Raw genomic sequence first — 23,623 nt, 5'->3', positions numbered from 1 at the left:
TCCACCAACTGTGCATTCCCAGGGAAGTAAAAAGAAAGGGGAGTTACTTGTTCCTGCATTTAAGGCCTCATGTTTCAATATTGCACACACTGGAGGAGAGGCAGTATTATACAAAGACCTTCTTCAGTTCCCCATTTTGTAATCACAGAAGTATCAGGTGCAGGCAAGAATTGTATTACTGTGCTAATGTTGATAACAGGGGGTCCTTAATTCCTACCAGCACAAATCTTGAACTCCTGGTCACCAGATATTTGAGTTACACCTAAAACAAACATGGCAGCCCTAGGGAGCTCTCAGGGGAGAGCTTTTTCTGATATATGGTGGCCTGATGTATAGAGTATTAGTTCTTAGTCAGGGTTCAGAGTGTTCTCCTGATGTTCCACACATGTGGGAAGAGAAGGTAGATGTGGAGACTAGCAGTATACAGAGCTCGGAGGTGTTACAAGGCCTTCTGTGCATTTTGGAGTTCACTGGAAGACAGGAATTTTGTAACCAGGTATTTCTATCATGTTTTAGTTACTGCAGTACTGATACAGCTATCCACAGAGGATGTTAATCTGAGACTCTTGTGAACTCATCATTTGCTTAGCCCCTCTTTGGGCCTGGCATGGTCTTCCAGAAGCATCAAAAGCTAGTGATTAAGCAGATGCATGGATACTTTTAATGTATTTTTTAACTTCAATTCTTATCTAAATTGATGCATTGATGTCTATAAGTGCTTCTATGTTGTATGATTTCTGTGTAACACTGTAACAAAGTGTTCATGAAATTTACAGACATAAAACCGGAAGACTAAATTTCTGGACTGAGTTTTTAATGCAGTTTTAGGGACTTGTGTACATGGGGTCATGAGGACCATATAAGCATGTGAGAATATTCCGAAGAAGCAGATAACAAGTAGAGGAAAAAATGGTGAGGTTCCTCAGGAATCAGTCTGAGGCTGATTTTAATAACCAATTCAAGAATGACACAAAATGTAGAAATGTGCTAATGAAACTTGCTGATGGAAAAGATTTGGGAGTCATTACCATTAGAGAAAAGTAGTAGAATAAATATGGGAAGAACTAGATGACCTTGAGGATAGGAATAATATAACTAGGATGAAATTCAGTAGCACGAAGTGCAAGGGCATGCTTTTAACAACTAAGAATTTCTGCTATAAATTGTATCAGCTGGGTGTTCATCAACTGGAAATCAATTATGAGGAAAAATATCTTCATGCTTGTTGATCACAGGAGGTTTGCGAAGCTCTAGCTCATGCATGCATGAAAACACCAAATGTGGTCTATGGTTTATCCCTTGAGATACATCTGAGACTTCATGTGGAATATTGCATACAGTTGCTATCACCCATGTTCGTGGAAGGTAAATTGTGAGTGAAACAGGTGGATATGAGCTGCTAGTCTCATCATGTCACCAGTGTGGGTGCTTTGTTAGAAGACACTGAAAGATGTGGATAGTTCACACTAATAAAATGAAAACTATGAAAGTATGTAATGGCTGTTAATAAATACATTCAAGGTAGGAGACCTATCAGGGATGAAATTATTTAAGATACAGGACAATGTTGGAGAAAGAAGAAGCAAATATAAACTGCTCATGAATGAAGCTAGGCTGGGTAGTAAAAGACGGTTCCTAATTATTAGAACAGTAAGTTCTGGAATAATATTCCAGGAAAGTAATGGGTTGAAAACTCTGTTTGTTTTAAGACGAAACTTGATAATTTTATAGAAAAGATTAGGACATTGCCTATGATAGAAGGGGAATTTGTCACAGACACTAAAGCCCATCTGCTTCTACATCCTTATGAAAAGGAAAAGAGAAATTATGCTTGGCAATTCAAGGGACAGCTTGTAGTGACTATGGTGAAAACTACGAGGAAGAGTGGAGACTGGGAGAGCAGAATGTTGGAGAAGAGGGTTTAGGCCAAGATGAGAATGAACAGAATTAGGCAAAACTTTCGACAATTTCTCTCACAACAGATGCATACGCTGAAGTGACTACCATTGTGAGGGAATGAGGAAGCAATGTGTCCCTCCCAGTCCTACACCAGTTCTCTCCTTCTCTCCTCAGTTCATGCTCACAGCTTCCCAACATGTTCAGCCAGCTGCACAGCAGATTTTGCTGATGTTCTTTCATTCTTCAGTGGTGCCTTGCTCAATGAAATTTGGCTTCTGTCCTTGGGGCAGCAGGGGAAGAGCTCACTTTCACAGATTTATTTCTTTCATTTCCAATGGGAATTGCAGGGCCTTTGTTATATTCTGGCACCAATACCAAGCTCTTTATTTTACGGTCTGTTGTGGTGTTGTTCAAAATGCTTGTGAAGACAGAGGCCCAAGAGAGCCTTGAATTTGGTTTAAAAATACACAGTTTTGCTGAAGTTCATGTTATTGGCTTTTGAAAGAGCTAAGGCTGTGAAAAGGCAAGGAGAGCGTTCAGTTTTTAGAGATTATCTTAGAAAACGTAGAGTGTCTTTTGTATCTCCTGCAATACCTCTCCCATCTTGGTGAACTGAAGGTCTCATTGAAAATACTGGTGGGGTGAAGGTGTCGTCCTTCCCTTCAGCTTCAATATTTGTGCACCTGGGAGGTCCTTGCTCATTGTATTTTGGTCCATAAGCTGTGCCTGACTGCTCTAACTGTTCCCATTACTCCTCAGAAGTATAGCTGACTGATTCTCTTGGTCCACAGCAAAGTGCAAGCTCGCAGGGCTTTCTCTGCCTATCTACAGCATGTTCAGTTGCGACTGATGAAGGAGGCTGGTGACCAGATCCAGAATCCTGCCTGGGCTGCCAAAGAGGATGAGCAAATGGTAAGAAGCTTTGTGTTGGCCAGACTGAGAAGCCAAGCTGAAATCTCTCTTGAGAGTTTTGAGGTCACTTCCCATCCTTGGAAGAACTGTAGTCCAACTGAGATTATAGTTGTCTATCTTTGTCCATCTGCCAGTGCTATATTTTTAATACATAGACAAAGCAGGACTGCTGACTGACATCTGAGTAGTGATAAAGTAGACAGCTCCTAATGATTAGAGTCTGGTTGACATTCAGGCTGCTCGGATCTTTCACTGGTTCTCCTTCACTGATCTCTGACCTTACCTGCTTTTGAATTCTTCTCTCTAAGATTGTTTAAGATTACTTGGCAGTATCTGGTTTCTGCTGCATTAAACTAAGTATGTATCTACTCAAATAGAACAGGTACCCAGTTAAGCTTTTTCTCCTATGTATTGTTTTGCTCTTTGCAGGCATCTGTGCTTAGGAGTCTTCCTTGCATTCTAGGTAGAAGGAAAAAAGTAAAAGCCACTGAGGAGAGAAAGTTACGTTCTAGCATAGGTGTTGTTTTTTAAAAACAAAAACAAAACCACCCCAAAACATGATGAATTTTTCTAGGCAGTATTTTAAGGCCCTATATTTGATGTATATACAATTTAAAGAGTACAGCAAGCCCAGATTCCCTCACAAACCTTCTTAAAGGAGCTTTGTACAGTAGGCTCTTGAGCTTTCTGCAAGTCCAAATGTATTCTTGCTGAATGCATGTTGCAGGGAAACAGCCAGTGCAGTTCAGAGATAAAATGGTGTGTCAAGAATAATCAGTTGACTCAGTGGAAAAAGTTACCCCTGCTCTTTCCAAGTGGAAATTAAAACTGGCTTTTTGAGAGTCACTTTGTCCATTGTACTGTGAAAAATAATGTTTAAAATAACAGATCAAACCAGCCTGGAGTAATGGCAGTGAGAGACGAGCTGTGAAATCCAATAGTTTGGCTGTGAGGCTGCTCATTTATGCATTAGCAGGGCTCCTAACCAAAAGCAAATCCAGAGGGGGGACAGAAACACCCACAGGATGCATCTCTCCTTAGGATCTGCCTTGCCATATGTTTCCCCCACCAAGGGTCAAACAGATGTGGTGGGGGAGTGGAATTACATGGCTGTAGATGTAGTCATCTGTTGCTGTGGAGAGACTGTGGCAGTAGTGTATATGTATACATGAAAAGTGATGAAATGGGGCTACATCACTGTAGTGGAGATATTTGATCAAGATCCCCTTCCCTGTGATAGTGCTGAGAGGGTTTTATGTCAGTACACTTCATCACAGGCCTTCTTTAACACATTGCAGGTTGTTTTTTCAGAAACATTCTCCTAAGGTATTGAACTTTACAGGTTATTCTGTGTTGTTGCTGCTTTTTGCTGCTTGTTTTTTTGTTCATCTACCATGCTTTTCAGACAAACACTCCTTGGGTGTTCCTAATCCTGACCAACATCAGGCAAGGCACACCATCATTCTTCTCCCCCCACCTTGGATTTGTAGGGCTATGTTAAAAATGCACATCGCAGAATGCCTGCCAGTTGTCAGCTCATTTTCTCAGGACAGTGTGTTTAGTTCTTGCCAGTCGTTAGCTGCTATAGTACCTCTGTTCTCTTCTCCCCACCTCTGGCAGCTGGTCCATTGTTAACTCCATCTCTTTTCCTTGCAGGAGCTTGTGGTACGCTTTCTGAAACGAGCTGCCAGCAATCTTCAGCAGTCCTTGAGGATGCTGCTCCCCAGCAGTCGTATAGGACTAAATGATCGTCGTCGTATCCTGGCTCACCAGCTGGGCGAGTTCATAATCTGTTATAACAAGGTGACTAACTCTTGATCCTTCTTTTGGTTTCTGTTCTCTTCTTCTAAAGTGCGTCCTGCTGGCTGCTGTCATAGTCAAGACAGCAGGCTGTTTTAAAGGCTCTGTTCTGTAACTTACATAGTCTGTTTGCTGTTGCGCATCCAGTAATGGTAGTTTGTCTGATCAAATTGTCAGATAGACAACAGTATTACTACATTATATATGCAGTCCGGTAATCATGTGCATAAAAGTAAAAAGTGTTGAAATGAAGTGGAATTTAACTGGCAGTTTGCTTTTTCTTTGGCTTGTCTTCGATTCTAGTGCTTTGTAATGCCTCTTCCCATTTCTCCCTATCTTTATGATGCTTCTTTAGAGATAATTTTTTTATACAGAACAGTATGAAATATGTATTTTACCATTTGTTTGGTATACTGGGGGACTGCTACCTATCTGTAGTATGGGACTCTGCATGCTCAGTGATAAGGAGAAGTAGGTCCTAATTTAAATAATTTTCACCTCTTTAGATATGGAAGATGCTGTTCTTAGCATAGTGGTTTCATGCCAATTTTTGTTTTGCAAGAACAGCTTCCCCTTTCTTTTGCCCCTTAGCATTTCTTTAGTGTTAGAACAAGGGTAGTTTAAAATTTTGCTTTCAGAAGCTGCTGTGCACACAGGCCTCCGAGCTCCTACTCGTTAGCAGAGGATGTTCACTTACATTACTGTGTTGGAACTGACATCTGGTAACTTGATCTGTCAAAGCAAGGTTGGTATTGAACCAAATCTGTTCCAGGGAGTGCCTAGTATGCCTAATGCTCACTGAATTACTGTGTTAGGAGTAACCACAAAACGCTTGGGTGGCTCTGTGGTGAGTGAAGAACGCAGCTGCTTTGGATATAATTTCCACTCAAATTGTGTTAAAACATCAGGATTTTCTGCTAACTCTTGAGTAAATTCACAAAATAAAGCTGTGTAACTGGTAATAAATCAGTGCATAAACATATTTTCTCAGTTAAAACAAGTGAGAACAGATCACTTGAGGTTTTAGGATGTGCACGTTTAAGCCATTGAGAGCTTCTTAGACTATGAGCGTTTTTGATGTCTGATTCCAACATAGGGACTTCTTTCACTGACCTGTAACCTCAGATTTAGTAGGGTACTCCTACTAGCCATGATGTATCTTCTGTAATGACACAGAAGAAAAAATACTACCTCCAGCAAACTAAGTAAAACAGATCACATATTGTCCAGACTTTTACTTAAGTAGTAAAGGGTAGCGACATGTCCCAGAGTGGCTTTTTCTTCCCCCTCTTGAATTATCTTTCAAAAGATATGTCTGACCCTTTCATCCTGGGAATGCTCAGAGTACCAGTAGGAAGCAATGAAGTGGTCAAGTCTGGTCAGATAAAGCTTGTATGTTAGTATTGGTATTTCAGACAGGACTGTAGGGTTTTTTTAATTAACAAAAATATTTGTATCAGTACAACATCTAGTGTCAACAAGTTCTACTGGTATAAAATAGAAAGACCATTTATAGCTGAAGCTTGCTCCCATTCTCACACACAAGGGCTTACCATCTTTATTCCAGTATATTTCAGTGTATAAATGCGTATTTGCCACAGGCTGTATTGTTTTACTTTCTTTGCTTTTGCTAAAGCAGTATATTTTTGGTATGTAGATAAGCCCTTGGCAATTTGCTGTATGACAAGAGAAATAAACTCAAGAGGAGAACTCCTAGTTTACAGTAGGAAATGTGGATGCCCTCAGCAGACCTCCTTGATTGAGCTTCTTTAATATAATTTTATATTTTTGTCCTCCTTTTTCCCTCAAGATCTCCTTTTGGGACAGGTGCTCAAATAAAAGCTATTTTGAGGAATTTTGTATTTGTGACAGAAACAGCAAAAGTAGAAAGGAGACCTAATATCTGTGAAGAATTTTTTTTTCCCCTCCATACTTCCTTATATCCCAGCAAAGAGTATATTTGAAGGAGCAGCACATATTTGTGAAGACTTGACCTCTTCTCAGCAAATCAGTTCTAGTAAGTTATGTCTGGTGGAGGAATGAGGAGTTTAGTGTATGCTTAGCATGCTGTCTCTGGGGGTCTCTGTAATTTACCCATTCTGTTGCACATAGTGAAATACTTATAACTTGGATCTTTGGAGTTGACATTCTTTTTTCTTAGATCCCATGGAATTGATTTTTGTCTTCTCTGAGCTGTAGCTATGCCGTGGAATGTAAAGTAACTACAAAGAGACACTTACTGATACTGCTTATTAACAGGAAACGGAGCAGATGGTTCAGAAGCGATCGAAAAAGAAACAGGAAGAGGAGGAGGAGGGAGTGAATCCTGAAGGTTTTCAGAACTTTATTACCAGAGCAAGGTAGGAATGGATTTTACTCCCTTTGATAAAGGATCTTCCAGGCCTGAAGTTGATGGGATTGTTCTAAAGATGATCTAAAGGTTGATTGACCTAAAGACCTCTAGATACCTTTATTGACCGAAGCTCCTGCTCTTGCTGGGGGACAGAGAGCTTGTCTTTTCTCTTTTTCTTCCTTCCAGCAACAAAACACTTGTAGCATCAGGTGCATAGAAAAGGACATACAAGAGATGTTTTGGCCATCAAGTAGATTACCAAAGGACAGCAGTGGTTGCCCTGGTCTGTGTAAATTTCAAGCTGATGCTGGTGAGCTAATGGTCGTCTTTCCTGTAATGCTGGAGCAAATGCAGCAGTACTTTGGAAGGAGAACAAAACTAGAGCTGCTGCTCGGATGGCCTTGAGCTGCTGTGATTGAACAGTTGTTGCAGCTCTGGCTCTCAAGTTTCTGCTCTCAGAAACAAATCAGTTGCTTGCTGCCTCTCTTCAGGAACTCTCCAGGTCTGGACTTTCTGAGATGAGGCAGGAAGGGAGTTAGACTCCCTGTCTTCAGCCTAGCCTCTTATTTGGCCTGCTAAGGCAGTTCAGTGCAAGCAGTTACTTTCACAATGAAAAAGCAGCATTTTCTAACTGTGCATGCTCTGAACTTTATCTGCCTTAAACCTACAAGAGTATGGTAGGAAACCTATTTTGAAAATAGGTAAATACTCTTTATGGATTGTAGACTTGTATGAAAAACAATGATGATATAGCTATCTGACGATGGAGAGGTCTGAAATTATTCAGTGAGCCAGAATTATATCCTCAAAGTCTCTGATTCTTGAGCACAAAACCCGATTCCTTTTGACTCCTTTATTCGACCCGTATATGACATGCCTATATGGGCAAGGACCCCTGTCAATATCTGGATGGGTGGAGTTCACCTGCCTTTTCAATGCCTCCTGTCTTCTCTGGGAAGGTTGACAGTCACTGCTTCTTTTTCATGATCAGTTACGAAACTGTTCTTTCTTTTTCTCTGTTTGGATAGCACTCTTAGTGACTGATTAGAACTGGGTGATAGCTGAAGCTTCTTAACTAAGTTCAGGAGTCTTCACAGTCTCTTTTGATGCTACATTCTCATGAGAACAATGAATTTTACATTTTGCTGATATAATTGATGGAGTTGTTACTGCAACAGATTTACAGGCTCCAAGAAAAATTTCACTGCTTTTCAGATAGAGTTCTATAAAAGAATGATACTCAAGATGTCTGACTACCATATACCATAGCATCTACTCCTGTCACTAGAAATGCAGATTACATGGGCCTATGGTATGCTCTTGGTTCTCTCACATCTCTGGCCACTAAAATAACTGTTGCCTCCTAGAGCAGGTCACTTTGCTTTCTGCCGGAAATGCTAAGATATGGCTGTTTGGGGCAGAACTGCATACTCTTCTATTTCCATGTTATTGGCTACCACGCTATCATGGCCTGATGCACAGTCTAGGCTGGGGCTGGAGATTTTTGCTGGATCATCTGCCTGAGTGATAAAGAACAGCAAAAGCTAGTTTGCCAATGATCAGGCAATTTCTAGTGATGATCTTTCTGCTTCTTATGAAGTATCAAGTATGTTTGAAAACTCTGGTATCTGACACTACTTTGCGCTGTGCTTGAAGCTTAAATCAGTTGGAGCCAAACAAAGGGGATAGATTTCCACTTTGTTCTGCAGTACAGTGAATGCAATGCTGGAGAAAATGGGTAATAAATGTTGCCACTTAATAGTTGGGATTGTGTCATTGACTCTCTAACTTTGATATCACATGGATGGCATTGTGTTTAGTTATACACAAGCTACAACTATTGCTTCTACACATCCTTAGTGCAATGTAAAAGTATATACTTATGCCGGTAAATTCACTTAAAAGCTTAAAGCACCTTTCCACCAACAACTTTTCATTCTTACATTTCCTCTTCACCTCTATTCTCATTGGTTTGGGAGAAAAGGTGATCTTTGCAGCATGCCCTGAAGGTCTGAACTCCAGTGGGATCAGCTTTAGACATTGCTTTTACCAAAGCTCAGGCTAGCTAAGACTAGTACAAGTGTGATACACAGAGGACATTTTGAAGGATTATAACTGCTGCTATGCAAATTTATATTCCTGTGTTATGTTTTCTTGTAGTGTTACTGTCGCTATACTTCTTGCTTTTGGTGTTTGCTCTGCCATATACCCACTCACTAATGCTGAAGCAACACTATAAAGCAAAAAGAAACCATGTTAGATATCAGAACAATTAGAATTGCAGCGTGCACAAGCTCTAATATGAATGGCCAAGTAACTGGTACTGGTTTGGGACCAACAGATCGCTAGGGCATTGGGGCAGTTAAACTCTCTTTTTGTAAAGAAAATGAGAAATGTATGGAAGTTTTGTGAGATTCACAAAAATATTGACTGTTATGTTTGTCCTGTAGTTTTGGCTAATTAACAAGCTCTTCCCTCCTCTTTCTTCTTCTCCTGACACTGCTGAATTGAAACTACTAATGATAACTATAAAACAGAGGCTGAGCTGAGTTCTCTCATGAACATGATAGCTGCTTGTTCTAGAGAGCATCTGGGGAAGATTCACAAATTTAGCTGTGAACTGAATGTCTCCTGTTGAGCTGATCTCCCCCAAAATTTGTTGGAGTTTTCTCTTGCTCTTTATCCTGGGAAGGCTCCTGAATGCCTTGAATTTTCTACTGCATAAGAAAATGCATTTCAGTGGGAATCTCAGGTTTAACCAAGGCATGTTCCTTTCCTTCTGCTCTTACCCTGCAGAACTGAGCAAATCATTAGCTTGTCTGGCCTCACCTTTTTTTCCCACTCCCCTCTTCAGTCTCCTTATTGTTTCTTGTCTTTGATTGTTATATGAAGGCAAAAAAGCTTAGAATTCTCTTACATCCATTCTTCTCTCCTTATTGTAGTGAAAATGACCTGGAGGAAGTGCTGACATTTTACACACACAGAAACAAGTCAGCAAGTGTCTTCCTAGGAACAAACTCTACAAGCACGAAACCCAGGAACACCAGTAACCAGTCAGAGAAACAGCCTCAAGTGGGTAAGTGTTGCAGGCAGTTCTGAGATGGTGTTGCCCGGGCAAATTCAGTTTAATGTCAGGCTGTGGGAAGAGAACAACCCCTCCAGAATGTTATTCAGGTTTCTTGAGGTTGCATATCTTTTTTTTTTTTAACTGATTCTGTATGTGAAGGCTAGAGTAACTGCACTCCTACCTTCTTTGCCTGAAGTGAAATGGGATGAATCTGGACTAGCATTTATAAGGAACTAGGTATGGTGGCTCATGACTGAAATGAGAATGTGCAAACTGAAGGCACTGAGATTTGAAATGAACAGAGAATCCTGAAATCAAAGTAAGGGATGAGAGAAATCAAGGCTTGTAAATTGTGCTGCCTACAGTGAGCATACCCATTGGAGGGCAGTCTGTATATTTGAGCCTAATTAGGCGTTCCATGGAAGGAAGTGCAGTGCCAACCATACATATCCAGTAGTCCATGCTGCTGTACATGACAGCACAATTGTGATCAATAGACTTGCATGGTCTACAGTAAATACTAGCAAGAAAGTTGATTGTAACAACATTTAAATTCTGCAGTGCTGTTCTAATGATATCACAGTTTGCATTGTTCTACTTCCTAACTCCTTGATTTTGTTATAGAGCATCCTGAGGTGGTGAAAAAAGTAAAAGGTGATCAGCCAAAAAATTCAGTTGTAGATCTGCCTGCAAAAGGAGCATTAAAAGGCTATAAACCCAAAGAAGTTAAATCAACCTGTAAGTGAACTAGCTTAAATCATCAAGAAAAAAGTAATGAATGCATATACTGTTTTTAATACTGTTTTAAACAAAGGTTGGAACCTTTGGGTTCAAACTGAGAGATTCAAATGTCCAATTTTGGGGCAGACTCTGCAGGTTTTTCTTTTAAACCCCAGAGAAGATACTGTAGAGTGAGCAGTATGAAAGAGTTAGTAGCTCTTCTGGGGGAGAAGATCTAGATATGGCAAGCTTTGAAAGAGTGTATTCATCATGTAGAACCTCTTCTTGTCTTTGCTGGTAGATGAGGTAATTTTGGCTTCAGTGTGTCTGAGTAGAGGCATCTTTGGTGTGTTGCTTTTCAGGTCCTTCAGATAATATCAGCTTTTTCTCATGTAGTGTGCTCATTATCTTTGTGTAGCTCCGGAAGGACCCACCTTCTCCTTAAATGCTGAAGTGAAATTACCTCGATGCGGCCCTCCTAGTGCTTCTTCCTCTGTTTCTGGTGCCACGTTCCAGAGAAGTACCAGTTCCTGGATACCATTTCAACCTGCAGCCTCTGAAAATTCACAGGTGCCTGGTCACCATTCATTGCCAGCTCCTCCAGTTGGTCCTAGGCTATTTCAGTCCCCATCCCCACTACCCTCCTCACACAGCACAGCTCCTGACAGCTCTTCTGTCTTCACAAACCCAGTGTCCAGTGAGGCTTCTAGCTTTGCAGGGTTACATCGTTGTCATTCTGGTAGCTACACCATTGGCCCATTCTCATCTTTCCAGAGAGCTGCTCAGATCTACAGCCAAAGATTGTCTCGGCCATCCTCTGCAAAAGTAGGTGAGTGTACTGGGATGCATAATAACCTGCTAGTTCAGTATAGAGATTGGGTAATCTCTTTTCTGGAGTAGGTAGAAATTTTACATTTCCAGAATTATGAGTCTTGTGGAATGGTGCTAAATTTCTCATGGAAGGGAGGAGTGCGGGAAGCAGCCCTTGTTTGCCAAAGATGCCCTTTTATTGAGCAGATGAACAGGGAATCATAGAATCATTTAGGTTGGAAAAAACCTTTAAGATCATTGCGTCCAACCGTTAACTTAACACTACCAAGTCCACCACTAAACCATGTCCCTAAGTGCCACATCTACACATCTTTTAAATACCTCCAGGGGTGGTGACTCAATCACTTCCCTGGGCAGCCTGTTCTAATGCTTGATAACCCTTTTGGTGAAGAAATTTTTCCTAATATGCTATCTAAACTGCCCCTGGCACAACTTGAGGCCGTTTCCTCTCATCCTATCATTTGTTACCTGGGAGACTGACACCCACCTCTCTACAACCTCCTTTCAGGTAGTTGTAGAGAGCGATAAGGTCTCCCCTGAGCCTCAAACTTTGAACTCAGCCTTTGAACTTGTTCGAAAAGAGCTGGGAAATGAAGTATTGTGTATTTTCCCGTTTATCTTTAGTGATTTTAATGTAGTTTTGGTTAGCAGAAGTCCTGTCTCAGTCTATGTGCTGTTGTTAGTTCTGTGTTTCTCAAAAACCTCATAATTGTTGAATACTTAAAGGTGTGTCAAGACCTCCAAAACAGAAAAACCTGAATGAAACATTAGTGTATCTCGTTCTCTAGGACCTTTCAGCACTGCCATATCCAAGAGTATCTTATAAACACGATCTAGAGACCTCTCATTTACCATTCTGGGGTACAACATAGTTGAGCAATGCAACTTTAGAGTTTAATGGTGGTATACATTTGTTTTAGGTTGTACATCAGGGTCAGCACATGTTCACTAGGGTTGCTGTATATATATTGACCACCTTTCTAGCATTAAAATAAATCTAACTTCCCAACTGAGTAGCTTATTTAACGGGATCCATTTGTTTAAGGAAAAACGTTGTAGATTTAACTTAGCTAACAGCAGCCAATATCCTCTGGAATTGGGTGCCATTATGATGAAGAGAATACGGGTTTGGAATTGACAAAAGCTCATATAAGCCATACCCTTGCAGAGTAGAAGGCTGTATTCTCCCTAGAATCTGCAGATAGTGTCATACCTGCTTTTGTATCTCTGTGGTCAGCAGGCTGAGAGAGTCTGACATACTGTTCACTAAGCATATCCAAATGTTTGTTTGGTAGGTTTGTGCCATCGCAGTCCAAGTGGGCAGCGTGTGGGCTCAGCCAGGATACACAAAGATGCAGAAGATACGACTTCCCAGGGCAAACGTTATAGCCCCAGTATGGTAGCAGCAGAACTGCAGCAGCTGGCAGAAAAGCAAGCAGCCTGTCAGTATTCCCCACCAAGCCACATGAGTCTCCTTACACAGCAGGTATGTAAGCAGTAAAGCTAGAGTCCCTGTGACAACAGGAAAGTCTGTCACAGGCTTCTGTGTCAGCGCTGGGCTGAGACATGCTGGAAGGAGTAAATCTCATGAAAATTGATTTCTGTCATATTGTTGTTTTGAAGTGTTTACAGCGACCAGAATTTTGATATTCTGTGACGTGACAAGAACATTGCTAAAGTCCTTTTATAGAAGAAAGCAAGACTGGGCAGAGGATTAGAAAATATGTTAAAAAAACCAAAAACAAACAAATCCATGCTTGGTCTTATTAAACAATAAAACCAAGTCTGCTCAGATTTGTGCTTCCATGCAATTTGCTTCCTCATTTCTCCAGTGTGTCATCACAATGCTGGGGATGGAAGTCTGCAGAATGGGTTCTGATGTAAATTCTATATTCCAATAACATTGTAAAGACATAATGAAGTCTTTACTAGCATGGGATATGATAATCCTTTTGCTAAACGTGGTGGTGTAGATGAAATTTACATTGGCTTCCTGTAGAATTCCACTTAGTTTCATATTTCTCTTTGAGTTATGTCCTAAATGGCTACATGCATAGTCATTTTTTTCTTTATAATATGCTATAGTTGTGTTCATCAAAGGTGTTCAAGTTGGACACTTCTCAGTTACTTAAGCTGCCAACTGGAGGTTTTCCAGGATAGGCATTTTTCCTTGGAAGTTAATTTTTTCCCTCTTTAATTATGAGGGACAAACAGTTTAAATATCTTCGCTCTGATACGTTGATTTTGGAAGTATTGCTTTAACAGTGATGTTTTGCTAAGTTTTCTGGGGCGTGTTTGACGGTTACAACAGCTGCTGCTGTTTGCTTTTTCTTTTGCTTCCTTCAATTTTATTGTTATGTTCGGATTTTGAATATCTGGTTAGGTGATTGGCAGTTTCTTTTTCAAAAGGTGGGGTGCATTTATATCTCTAGGAACCTAAATAGATTTTTGGACCCTTCTACATCTAGTTCAAGGTTTTGATTCAGTCTGGGCAGTTCCAAAACTAACACAGGCACTCTGGTCTTTGCAGATAGGTCTTGAACTTTAAAGGATAAGTCACAAAAACAAAGCACCTTCTTGTTGATGGACTCAGGAGGGAACGTGAGCACTGAATATACAAGTGATGCTGGGGCCTGATCTTGTGTCAGGCCAGACCCTGCTTGGAGAATTTGATGTTTCAAAGCCTGAAGTAGTATGGGGAGCATCAGGAGAAGCTTGTTTGCTTGTCCAGTAATATTTAGAGCTGTCAGTGTGGTTCTCTTAATGAAATCAGGATTCAGCTTTTTTAAGCTAAACTTTTGTTAGTAAAACTGTTCAAAAAATCTGGTAGTGAAACATTTTCATTCAGGAAATGCTGATATGTTGAAACTAAGTATATGATGGAAACTGCCTCCTTGGATAAAAATCAGTATCTAACAAATATTTGGGAAAAAAGTGAAATGCATCTATTTAATTTCAGTCTTTTCAGAAAAGAACTTTTAAAAATAAATTAATAGACTTTCTCCCTAAAACCACTCAATTCACACTTGGCTCCAAATGCTGTGGTTTCTTAGGTCTGTCTAGAGAACCCAAGTTGTCCTCTTGCTGCCATCTATATAGCTATTAGATGATTTTTAAGCTTCTCTATTCCTACCGTAGCTAGTTACTGCTAGTTAAATTTGGAAGTATAGAAGGGGGAATCCAGAGAGGAATTCACAAAGATCTACATGGGAAGGGCTGGGTAGCTTCCTGGGCACAGCTGTGTTGGGTGACAAAGGAGCATACTCTGATAACTGTAGATGGTGGAGGCTGAAACCTGTTTAGCCACCCGTCAATCAGTGTAGGCACACTCAAGTCTGAAAGTGGTTATGAAGAGCAGTGGTAGCTTTGGAAATGTGTTCATCGTGGTAAATGTGTCTGCATTGCTCTTTGCTTCTGGGTTCTCCCAAGATACTTTCCCATGGAAGACGTGGGAGGTGTATAGAAGGAGAATGAAGGTGCTAATTCCCTTCTTTGTGACAAGCAAACAATAAAGACCTCAGCTCCTAGCAGACAATGTAGATTTTCTGAGTGACCTTGATATATTTTGTATTCGGCTACACAGTGTTTGTACAGGCTTTTGCTTCTGTAGTGAAATATAGAAACATGGCTTGGGTTTGTCTTGGTGGTCTTCTGTCATCATGAAAAAGATCCATGTAGAAAGGGATTCACAAGTCAATGAAAAGTTTAGAGCTGGAGCTCTATATGACAATGAATTTCCTACCTGAGCCTGCATCCATTCAGTTCTAGACATCTGCTCTCTACTGTGATTCTCCAGGCTGTGTTTCTGCAGTAATCCCTTTGGAGAGATGAAATCTGAAGCTTGCGTAGTATGAGAATTCAGATTGTTTAGTTGAGGACAGTTTTTTCTTTTAAGGCAATCTGATTCTTCAGTACTGAATTCATGGCCTATTGTAATTTCTAAGCTGAGACTATTATTTTAATCATACCTGAAACAGTGATGTTTTGGAAGGTTCAGATGTAACTGCAAGGCCCAAAGGAACATAGCTAAAGCGTACAGTTACTGCTTGTGCTTTTCTTTTTATTTTCCTGGACACTTTCTACTGTTCTGTCATCTAAGAGTTCTGATTTTTTTTTTTGACCTTTTAAAGCCAGTCTTGCAACAAGGACCAAGGGTTTTAGTTCTGTGGGAAGACAAGGCTGCCGTGACAATGAAGGGTGCCAAGAGGTACCAGCATACAATAAAAGCATAATAGTATGGCAGCAAGTGCCTGTACACGCAAAACTGGAGGAGCCGAGCAAGGGTTGGGCTTATTGTTGAGGGACCTGGAACGAGGACACCTGGTGTTGAGCCACTAGGTATGGATGTGGATTTGAAGCAGGGGGGTTGATTGAATAGGAGAAGTGCAGGCATTACAGAGTAGGCTGGCAGTTTGGAAAGTGATTTGCAGAAGGGTTAGATATTGGTGAAGCTATTTGGGAGTGCTGCATGGTTGTAGATTTGGGCAGACAAGGATTTGGTCTGAACCAGGAGGGGAGGAAGACAGGGACAGAAGAGATAGAAAGACAAATGGGAGAAGATTTAGTAGACAGCTGGAAAGAAGTAAGAAATCAAAGAACATTGGTATGGGTTGAAAGGGGGAAAGATGTGGGATGGGAGTGTTTGGGGGCTCTGGTTTATGAAACCCTGGTGGCTTTGGGACAGGAGAAGTAAGGGATTGAAAGCTGAGATAAGGTTAGAGAGAGGGCTTGTATGAGGATGATTTAGTTAAACAGGGCACTACTTTCCTATGCTTCCTGTACTTCCTTCTGGGCAGAAGACTCTGAATTGTTCTCTTCCCCCTTTTCACTCCTCTGTTTAAGCCACTTGAAATATAATAGTCCTTTTAACGTAAAAGCATTCTAAAATAAATTGGCATGAAAATGACCCCTGGAAGAGAACATCACTTACCTCAATAATAAAAATAGTACAATTGTTTAAGGCCACTCCAGAAACTTGGAGTTAGTCTACCTTGTTGGAAAGTACCTGGCTGGTATGAAAGGGACTTGATATTTGGATTTAATTAGGTTTAATGGCAAGGTTAGGACTATTGATTTGGAGAGGGTGTATGAAAGGGAGACTTTTGAAAATACTACTATTGCTGTGGACTGTATTTCTTTTCCAAGGACAAGCACATCTACATGAGAGTCGAATGCATTTGTCTGTGCCTTGGTTCCCTGTGTTGTGCCCAGCTGTGTCTTGGGGGCGGGGGTACTCTGAATATATAACCTTCTTCCAAGAGCAGCTGAGAAGCTTGTTTTCCATTCCCATTCTTGTGAGAATTGCTTCTGGTATCAGTGTACTAGCGTGGGTCTCCGGGGTTCCCAGGAATGTAACCTTAACAGCTGTGCTTGGAATGATGTTGCCATTCTGGTTGGGAGTCCACCTCTGTCCCTTTCCAATCCCTCCTGTTCTTCACTTTTCCTACCCATGCCCAAAGCACCTGTTTCATATTTTCTGTCTTACACTCTTGTATTGTACCCTCTGTATTAAATCAGTTTAACTTACTAAGCCAATGGGCTGCTGAAATGACAATGTTCAAAGGGAAAATTTTAAGTGTAAGCATCTGATGATCTTTGAACAAGATATTTAAAATCTGTCATCTTAAGAAAACAAGATTTCTGTGATTACATCAGCTTTCTGTCTTGTCATTCACTTCTGAAACACCAGATGGGAACTTCACAGTGATACTCATAAAGTCAATTGTTCTTATAATATGGGAGCTGGAGATGGTAGGAAGGTAAAGCCTTACTGATGTACAGTTTCATTATCTTGTACACAGTTTTCAGTCCTCATAGACTGTCTCACAAAGTGTGTGAGAACATTTTGCTTTTCATTAATTTGTATTCTTGAAAAATATTTTTCATTATATCGTATAAAATTTCATGAGTGCATCTTCATGCTTGCAACATGGAGAAAACAAGGGTGCCTTCACAGTAGTATACAATAGAAATATTGATCTAGAACCCATAAGAATCATTACTTAATCCCCTGCATCACTGTATGATGCCTTACTGCCTGCCCAGTTGCAGGAATGAGAGAGAGATGAGTAGAGAGAAAAGAGGACCACTATTATTCTTAGACTAGAAAAGGAGCAGCTGTAACTTCTGTAACTGTCTTTAATGGTAAGTGCAGGAAAGGTACTGCCTTAAGGACACACTGCAGTTTGAAAATCTCAGGTTATGAAAGATAAATATTCAGCATTATAAATGAATAAATACAGTGAAGCTGCTAGGGAGAATCTTTATTGTTACATATAGCTGTTAACAATGAATGTTAGTTTTTAATTCTAAGGAATTTTATTCCATTTTATTTACTTAAAACCACAAATTTACAATGTTTTTGTGGTTACATAAAATCTAATAATAAAGCTGATTTTGAGATTATGACAGTGAGAACTATGTACCTCTATCCGTAAGAGATCTTTCAAACACTGCCTGATTTTTGCAGTACTCACCATCTAACTATAGTACTTCACGGTATCCAAAAATAACAAGGTGTTCCTCTAGTTAACTACGCAATACGTTTGGGAGCAAGCAACACAGAGATCTCTATGGAAAATGTGTGCCTTTGAGGATCCAGCATTAACCTGGTAAGTTCATGGCTGAGTAGGATAATAAGGAGGTATCTGAGCTTAAAAGGTCATAAGGAAAAAACCAAGAAAGAGAAAGCCCCTGTCCAAATTCCACAAGTTTCAACTAAATTAGTCTTGAAGATAGTACATTCTTACCTGTTTCATGAAAAGCGCATAGAAATGCAAGGCCCATGAGTGTTTCAGTCGAGGGCTAAAATCAAGTGGAGTTCAACATATCTATTCTGTTTGGACTGCTGCCTAGCCAGTCAGAATGCATATATTAGCAGTGAACAGGCTTCTAATTTGGAATTAGCTGCAACATGTGCTGCTTCTTGCTTGTAAGTCAGGGGGACATAGGGAGGAAAGATCTTGAAGGTGTCATAGGTAACAGACTTGTGAATTACATGGTTGTTGGCCAGGGAGACACACAGGGATGCCACAACAAATCAGATTTCCTTAAATATGCTATTGATAGATTAATTTATTAATTCAATGGGGATATAGTCTAGGTCTGTAGAAACAAATTTTGGAGGATATGGACACTAGAGATATTAAATAATTTCTTTTGCGTTATTTTTCACTATAGTAGATACAGAGGGGATACGTTTTTCTTTCCAGGTAATGAAATTAAGATCCTAGGAGAAAAGATAGGCAAAAAATGTTTTGTGAGACTTCCATGGCTGGATGGTGTACATCTAGGAGTCCAGAAGAGCAGCAGTGAAGTGACAAAGTTCCTACTGAAAGGTGTGGTCAATGGTAAAGCTAGTATAGAGGACAGAAAGGCAACAAATGTGCCTAAAATTTCCTGTAAATTAAAGCAGTGAGTCTTGCTCCACTAGCAGATATATATTAAATTGAAATAAAAATGGAATTCCAATTCACCTGGATAAACATAATTCAGACCAAAAAAACCCCCCAAAACACCCGACCCATGTCTTGATCTATTAGAATTCTTTGAACTGAGAAAAATAGCATCTAATGGAACTGCTTCTTATTGTTCAAACTTTCAAAAATGTTTTTGACAAGCTTTCAGCAAGGACTGTTGAGCAAGCCAGGTACCTGTAGGGTGAAAGATAAAGCTTTGTTATAGATCGAAAACAGACAGAAAGCAAGCAAAAGAATAACTAGCCAGTTTGCTATACAGCAAGTGGATAACTGAAGATGCAGAATACAGAATGCACACGATGGAGAGGAAAATTAAAGATTTGAAAGGAGGAGGTTCATAATGACTAGCATATTACTTAAAGAATGAATATAAAAGCAAGTTATTGCAAGGTTATATGGGGTGTGAATTTACAGTAGATTACTCTATAGTGTTCATCCACATGAACATGTGCTTGTGCAGCTCATGTTTACTACATGAGGTAACTTCTTGTTACCTTCAGTATAATGTGGGTACAAGTGTCCAGATATTCAATTACTGTGAAGTTACATGTGTGCTGTAAACTTGAAATTGAGCCTACCTCCTGGTAATGTGTCAGTTGTATTCTTTTGTTGATTATTATGAGAAAAGCTAAGAGAAATTTAACAACTGCATTAACTGGGCAAGTTAATGGCAGATGAAGTTCAGTGTTTACAAATAACTGATTACATGACAAGCGGTAATTAACTACTTAGAATCATAGAATCGTTTAGATTGGAAAAGACCTTTAAAATCATCAAGTCAAACCGTTAACCTAACACTGCAAAGTCCACTGTTAAACCGTATCTCGAAGCACATCATCCACATGTCTTTTAAATACCTCCAGGGATGGTGGCTCAACCACTTCCCTGGGCAGCCCATTCCAATGCCTGGCAACCATTTCAGTGAAGAAATTTTTCCTAATATCCTATCTAAATGTAAAGTAATAAGCTTTAAATTAATCATTAGGGAAGAAAAAATGAGTTTTGTTCTGGAAAGCTCAGTGGAGATACCAGTTCTAAGTCAATCAGTAAAGATAACAAATAAATTACTAGCATGTTTAAGGAAGAGAATAGGAAACAGTATTTAATTATGCAAGCATCAATTACATGTCCTCCCTTGAAAAACTGTTTTCAATTCTGGTTGCCATTCTTAAAGTGCAACCAGGAAAAAGAAATGGGATTCACAGATGAGTGACTACAACAATTAATTGCAAAATGCATTTTTAACAAGGAAGTGAAAATATTTAAGTTTCCTTGTTTAGGAAGGAGATAGGTATGAAGGAATTATACAGAGCAGTACATGACAAGGTAAATAAAGTTGATTTTATTAATTTTTCTCATAATAAGAAGGGGATATTCAGTTTAGTAGGAAGACATCAGAGTAAAAACTGATAATAAAAGTGAATAGTTATTGTCACAGAATATACTTACCTTCTGAAACTTCCTGCAACAAGATACCGTTAAGGCAGAAAGCTTAACAGGCCATAATTACCTCAGACAGGATAATGAGCATTTTGCAAATGATAGATCCCTAGCTTTTAACATACAGAAATAATATTAATTAAGATTTAATTTATTTTCCTTATCAATAAGACGTTTCAGTTAGGTGCATGGAAACTAAAATTTCTTCCATCTTCTGAAATATGTCAGGCAGGATAGCGAGTTTACTGGGCCATTGCTTTGAACTGACCTTTTGTCTTTAATACTGAGGAACGTGTGCTATGCTGCTGCTTCTGTATTTGTCTTTTTCTTTGCTACATTGCTTTACTGTAGTCTAAGTATTTCCTTTATGATAAGTGGGTTACTGAGACACTTGTGAGGAAATCAGTATCTGAAATTAGCGATTTCCCTAGTTATGGTATGCGAGTGATTGCTAATTATTTTTAGAGTGATGATGTCTTTGTCGGTGGTTCACCTGCAGTGTTGTTAGTGTGTTAATGATACTGAACTCAGTTTTTTCAGTTGTCCTGGAGTTTTCTTGTTTAGTTTGCGCATTGCCTAGCATGAGCCTAAGATAGTTACAATACTCTTGGAGAATCAAGGCAGATACATCGGTGGTGAGTTGGGGAATGAAGCCTGAAGATACAGTTCAGTAAGCCCCTTTCATTCTGTAGGGACTTAATTGCCTTTCTTGCCTTGATTTGTGATATAGGGGCATTACTGGCTACTATGTTACTTCTGGACAGCTGAACTAAGAGGGTTGTTCCATCTGTACCTACTGGTAGCCACTGGCCTTTCCTGATGGGTAGGTGGATGAAGGCTGTGACCAAAATAATTCAGACTTCTTTTCCCTCTGCTGTGTTCCTTACCAGCCATTAATCCTAAAGTCTTTATTTCATGTGTTTAGCATAAAATATTTCCATGTGCTTGTATTGTGGGACTTTCTACATGGAGGACATTAAAATGCACAGCATGTGTGTAGAACCAGAGGCAGGTGGCGTGGTCTTGGATATGTATGTGGTTTTTTTCTATGTGAATAGCATACTACTTCTCTGTGAAATATGCTGTAAGGTAAAAAGAAGGGTTTTTTCAGCAATGCTGTATCTGTGTGAGGTCCCTATCACTGGCTGGTGTGTGGGGCTGCAGTTGATACCTACCAGGCTGTATACTTTGTAGTTATTAACGCAAGTGAACTGAAGAATGTGTTGAATTGGCCAGCTTCAGCAGGAGGAGAAGGAGGAGGGGGATCCTGGTGGGAGCTCTGCCCCTCTCCGTGAGGGAGACTGTGAGATTTCAGGACCCAGCTATCATTAGGAATAGTTCCAATTCTTCTAGCCAGGGAGTTTAATCACAGGGATAACATCAGACCACCCAGGCAAAGGCTATACTGAGCTGCCTCCATCTCTGCTGTGCAGTCAGTCAGTGTCCAAGATCCAGCAGCCAGGATTCCTGCAAACATGCTGACAGATCCACAGGAGGATGGGGCACTTTTCTCGTTCTGCATTTTTCATTTGGACACAAGGTGGAAATTAGCAAGAAGCAGATGAGTTTACTAGACCTTAGGACAGGGGAGAGGGAGTGAGGAAGAATTGGAATGGGCACTTTACAGTGCCCCAGAGTGACCCTGTGAGAATAATATGCCACAGGAATCCCAAAATAGTGAGCTTCATCTTAACATCAGCTACAACAATATTTGAACCCACACCACTCCTCAGTTACCTGTCTCAATTAGTGTGGTACCCTGGCCTGCCTTGTCTTTAGCAGAGGAAGAGTGTCACAAAGCAAACTGCCAGTGTGCCAAAACACACTGTACAGGTCCCAGTGGGCATTGTCTCTTTCAGTTCTAGACCTGAGCAGCACAACACGGTGACTGCAAAAAGACCATGAAACTCAGGGTGCAGTGAATATTTGCAGAAATTTGATTGAGGATATTTTCCCCACCAAAGGGTTTTTTTCAGTGTTAGTCCCTTGCTTTGACTCAACTTACTTTATCTGAGTCTTAATCAGATTTATTTTCCTTATGTAACCATTTAGTTGGCTTTTACCCTTCCACTGATGTAGAGGAAGGGAAGTGTAAGGAAAAAGGCATCTCACTCTAACTAGGAAGAGGAACAAGAAGCCAGGAGGTGAAGTCTGAGGGATATTTTTCTTTCTTCTTTCGCACAGCTCTGCACTGCTGCAGGGCTGCATCTCCTCCTCATCCCCAGGCTGTTCACACAGGAGATGGAATTACTTTTAATACTACTGATTTGTAGCATCAGCAATGATATAACTGGTCTCAGCAGAGGTTATAGGAAGCCAAAATGTCAATGTAGTTTCTGCAGTGCTCGAATTGAACCCGTTCTGCTCTGAGGCTCCAAAGGGAATAGGAGCAGAGGCTTTTGTTATGATGCAGCAACATCTGCAGAGAGTCACCAAATGGGCCAGGCTGAGCAGCTAGAACTCATCTTATGGGAAAGAGTACACCCTGATCATCAAATGTTTGGCAGGACTGTGCCTTATCAAAATCACTTCCACTGGGAAGTTTTGAGGCAGAGAGTGTCTAAATGAAAGCCTGACTTTTTCAGGAGAAGGAGGAGGAGAGTTCAGCCATCCACAGCAGCATCATAAGTTGGTTTTTGTTTTTTTTTTCCCCATTGTTAAATGGATGCATACGCTGGAGACACTACAAAGGAATTTGCAAGTTTGTCAGGTTTCCCAGGAATGTTTCTGGCAGGTCTTTGGAACATTTTCTGGAGACTGGAACACTTGTGCTTTGTATGCATATGTATATCCTGTAAGCTGGTAAGCTCCACCAGCAGAGAAGGAATGTCACAGGCCTTTGGCCAGATCAGCCTTGGTACGCACACAGATTTCACACTTCCCAGCCTGTTAGCCCCAGTTCTTCCCTTCTTCTGGCTGGTTGCTCCTGCAAATTCAAATCTGTACATAAAATGGGGTGTGGTCAGCAAGCTGGCCTGGGTAGCATAAAGGTAGCCCTAGAAAAATCTGTTTGTATTACATGGTTTCTGCAAGGAATTTGTAGTATGTGTATTTTGTGCCACTATTCAGACAGTGAAAGTGTGTGTAAGAGATTTGTGCTTTGAGGTTTCCTTTGCCTCTTGA

General features: G+C 40.3%; 1 protein-coding gene across 1 annotated transcript in view; it reads left to right on the top strand.

The window, feature by feature from the left end:
- The window catches only part of TTLL5 (tubulin tyrosine ligase like 5), a 142,605-nt gene that overhangs the window by 53,212 nt on the left and 65,770 nt on the right, over nucleotides 1–23,623 (top strand). The window contains exons 23-29 of the mRNA XM_059819381.1: nucleotides 2,691–2,811; nucleotides 4,468–4,614; nucleotides 6,871–6,971; nucleotides 9,907–10,040; nucleotides 10,656–10,769; nucleotides 11,170–11,580; nucleotides 12,878–13,068. Of these exons, the coding sequence (XP_059675364.1) occupies nucleotides 2,691–2,811; nucleotides 4,468–4,614; nucleotides 6,871–6,971; nucleotides 9,907–10,040; nucleotides 10,656–10,769; nucleotides 11,170–11,580; nucleotides 12,878–13,068 (1,219 nt within the window). The remainder of the gene's footprint in view (nucleotides 1–2,690; nucleotides 2,812–4,467; nucleotides 4,615–6,870; nucleotides 6,972–9,906; nucleotides 10,041–10,655; nucleotides 10,770–11,169; nucleotides 11,581–12,877; nucleotides 13,069–23,623) is intronic.

This window comes from Gavia stellata, chromosome 7, assembly GCF_030936135.1.
Source record: "Gavia stellata isolate bGavSte3 chromosome 7, bGavSte3.hap2, whole genome shotgun sequence".
In the NCBI taxonomy this organism is placed as follows: Eukaryota; Metazoa; Chordata; class Aves; order Gaviiformes; family Gaviidae; genus Gavia; species Gavia stellata.
Note: the sequence above shows the minus strand (reverse complement) of the source record. Positions and strands in the feature narration are given on the sequence as shown.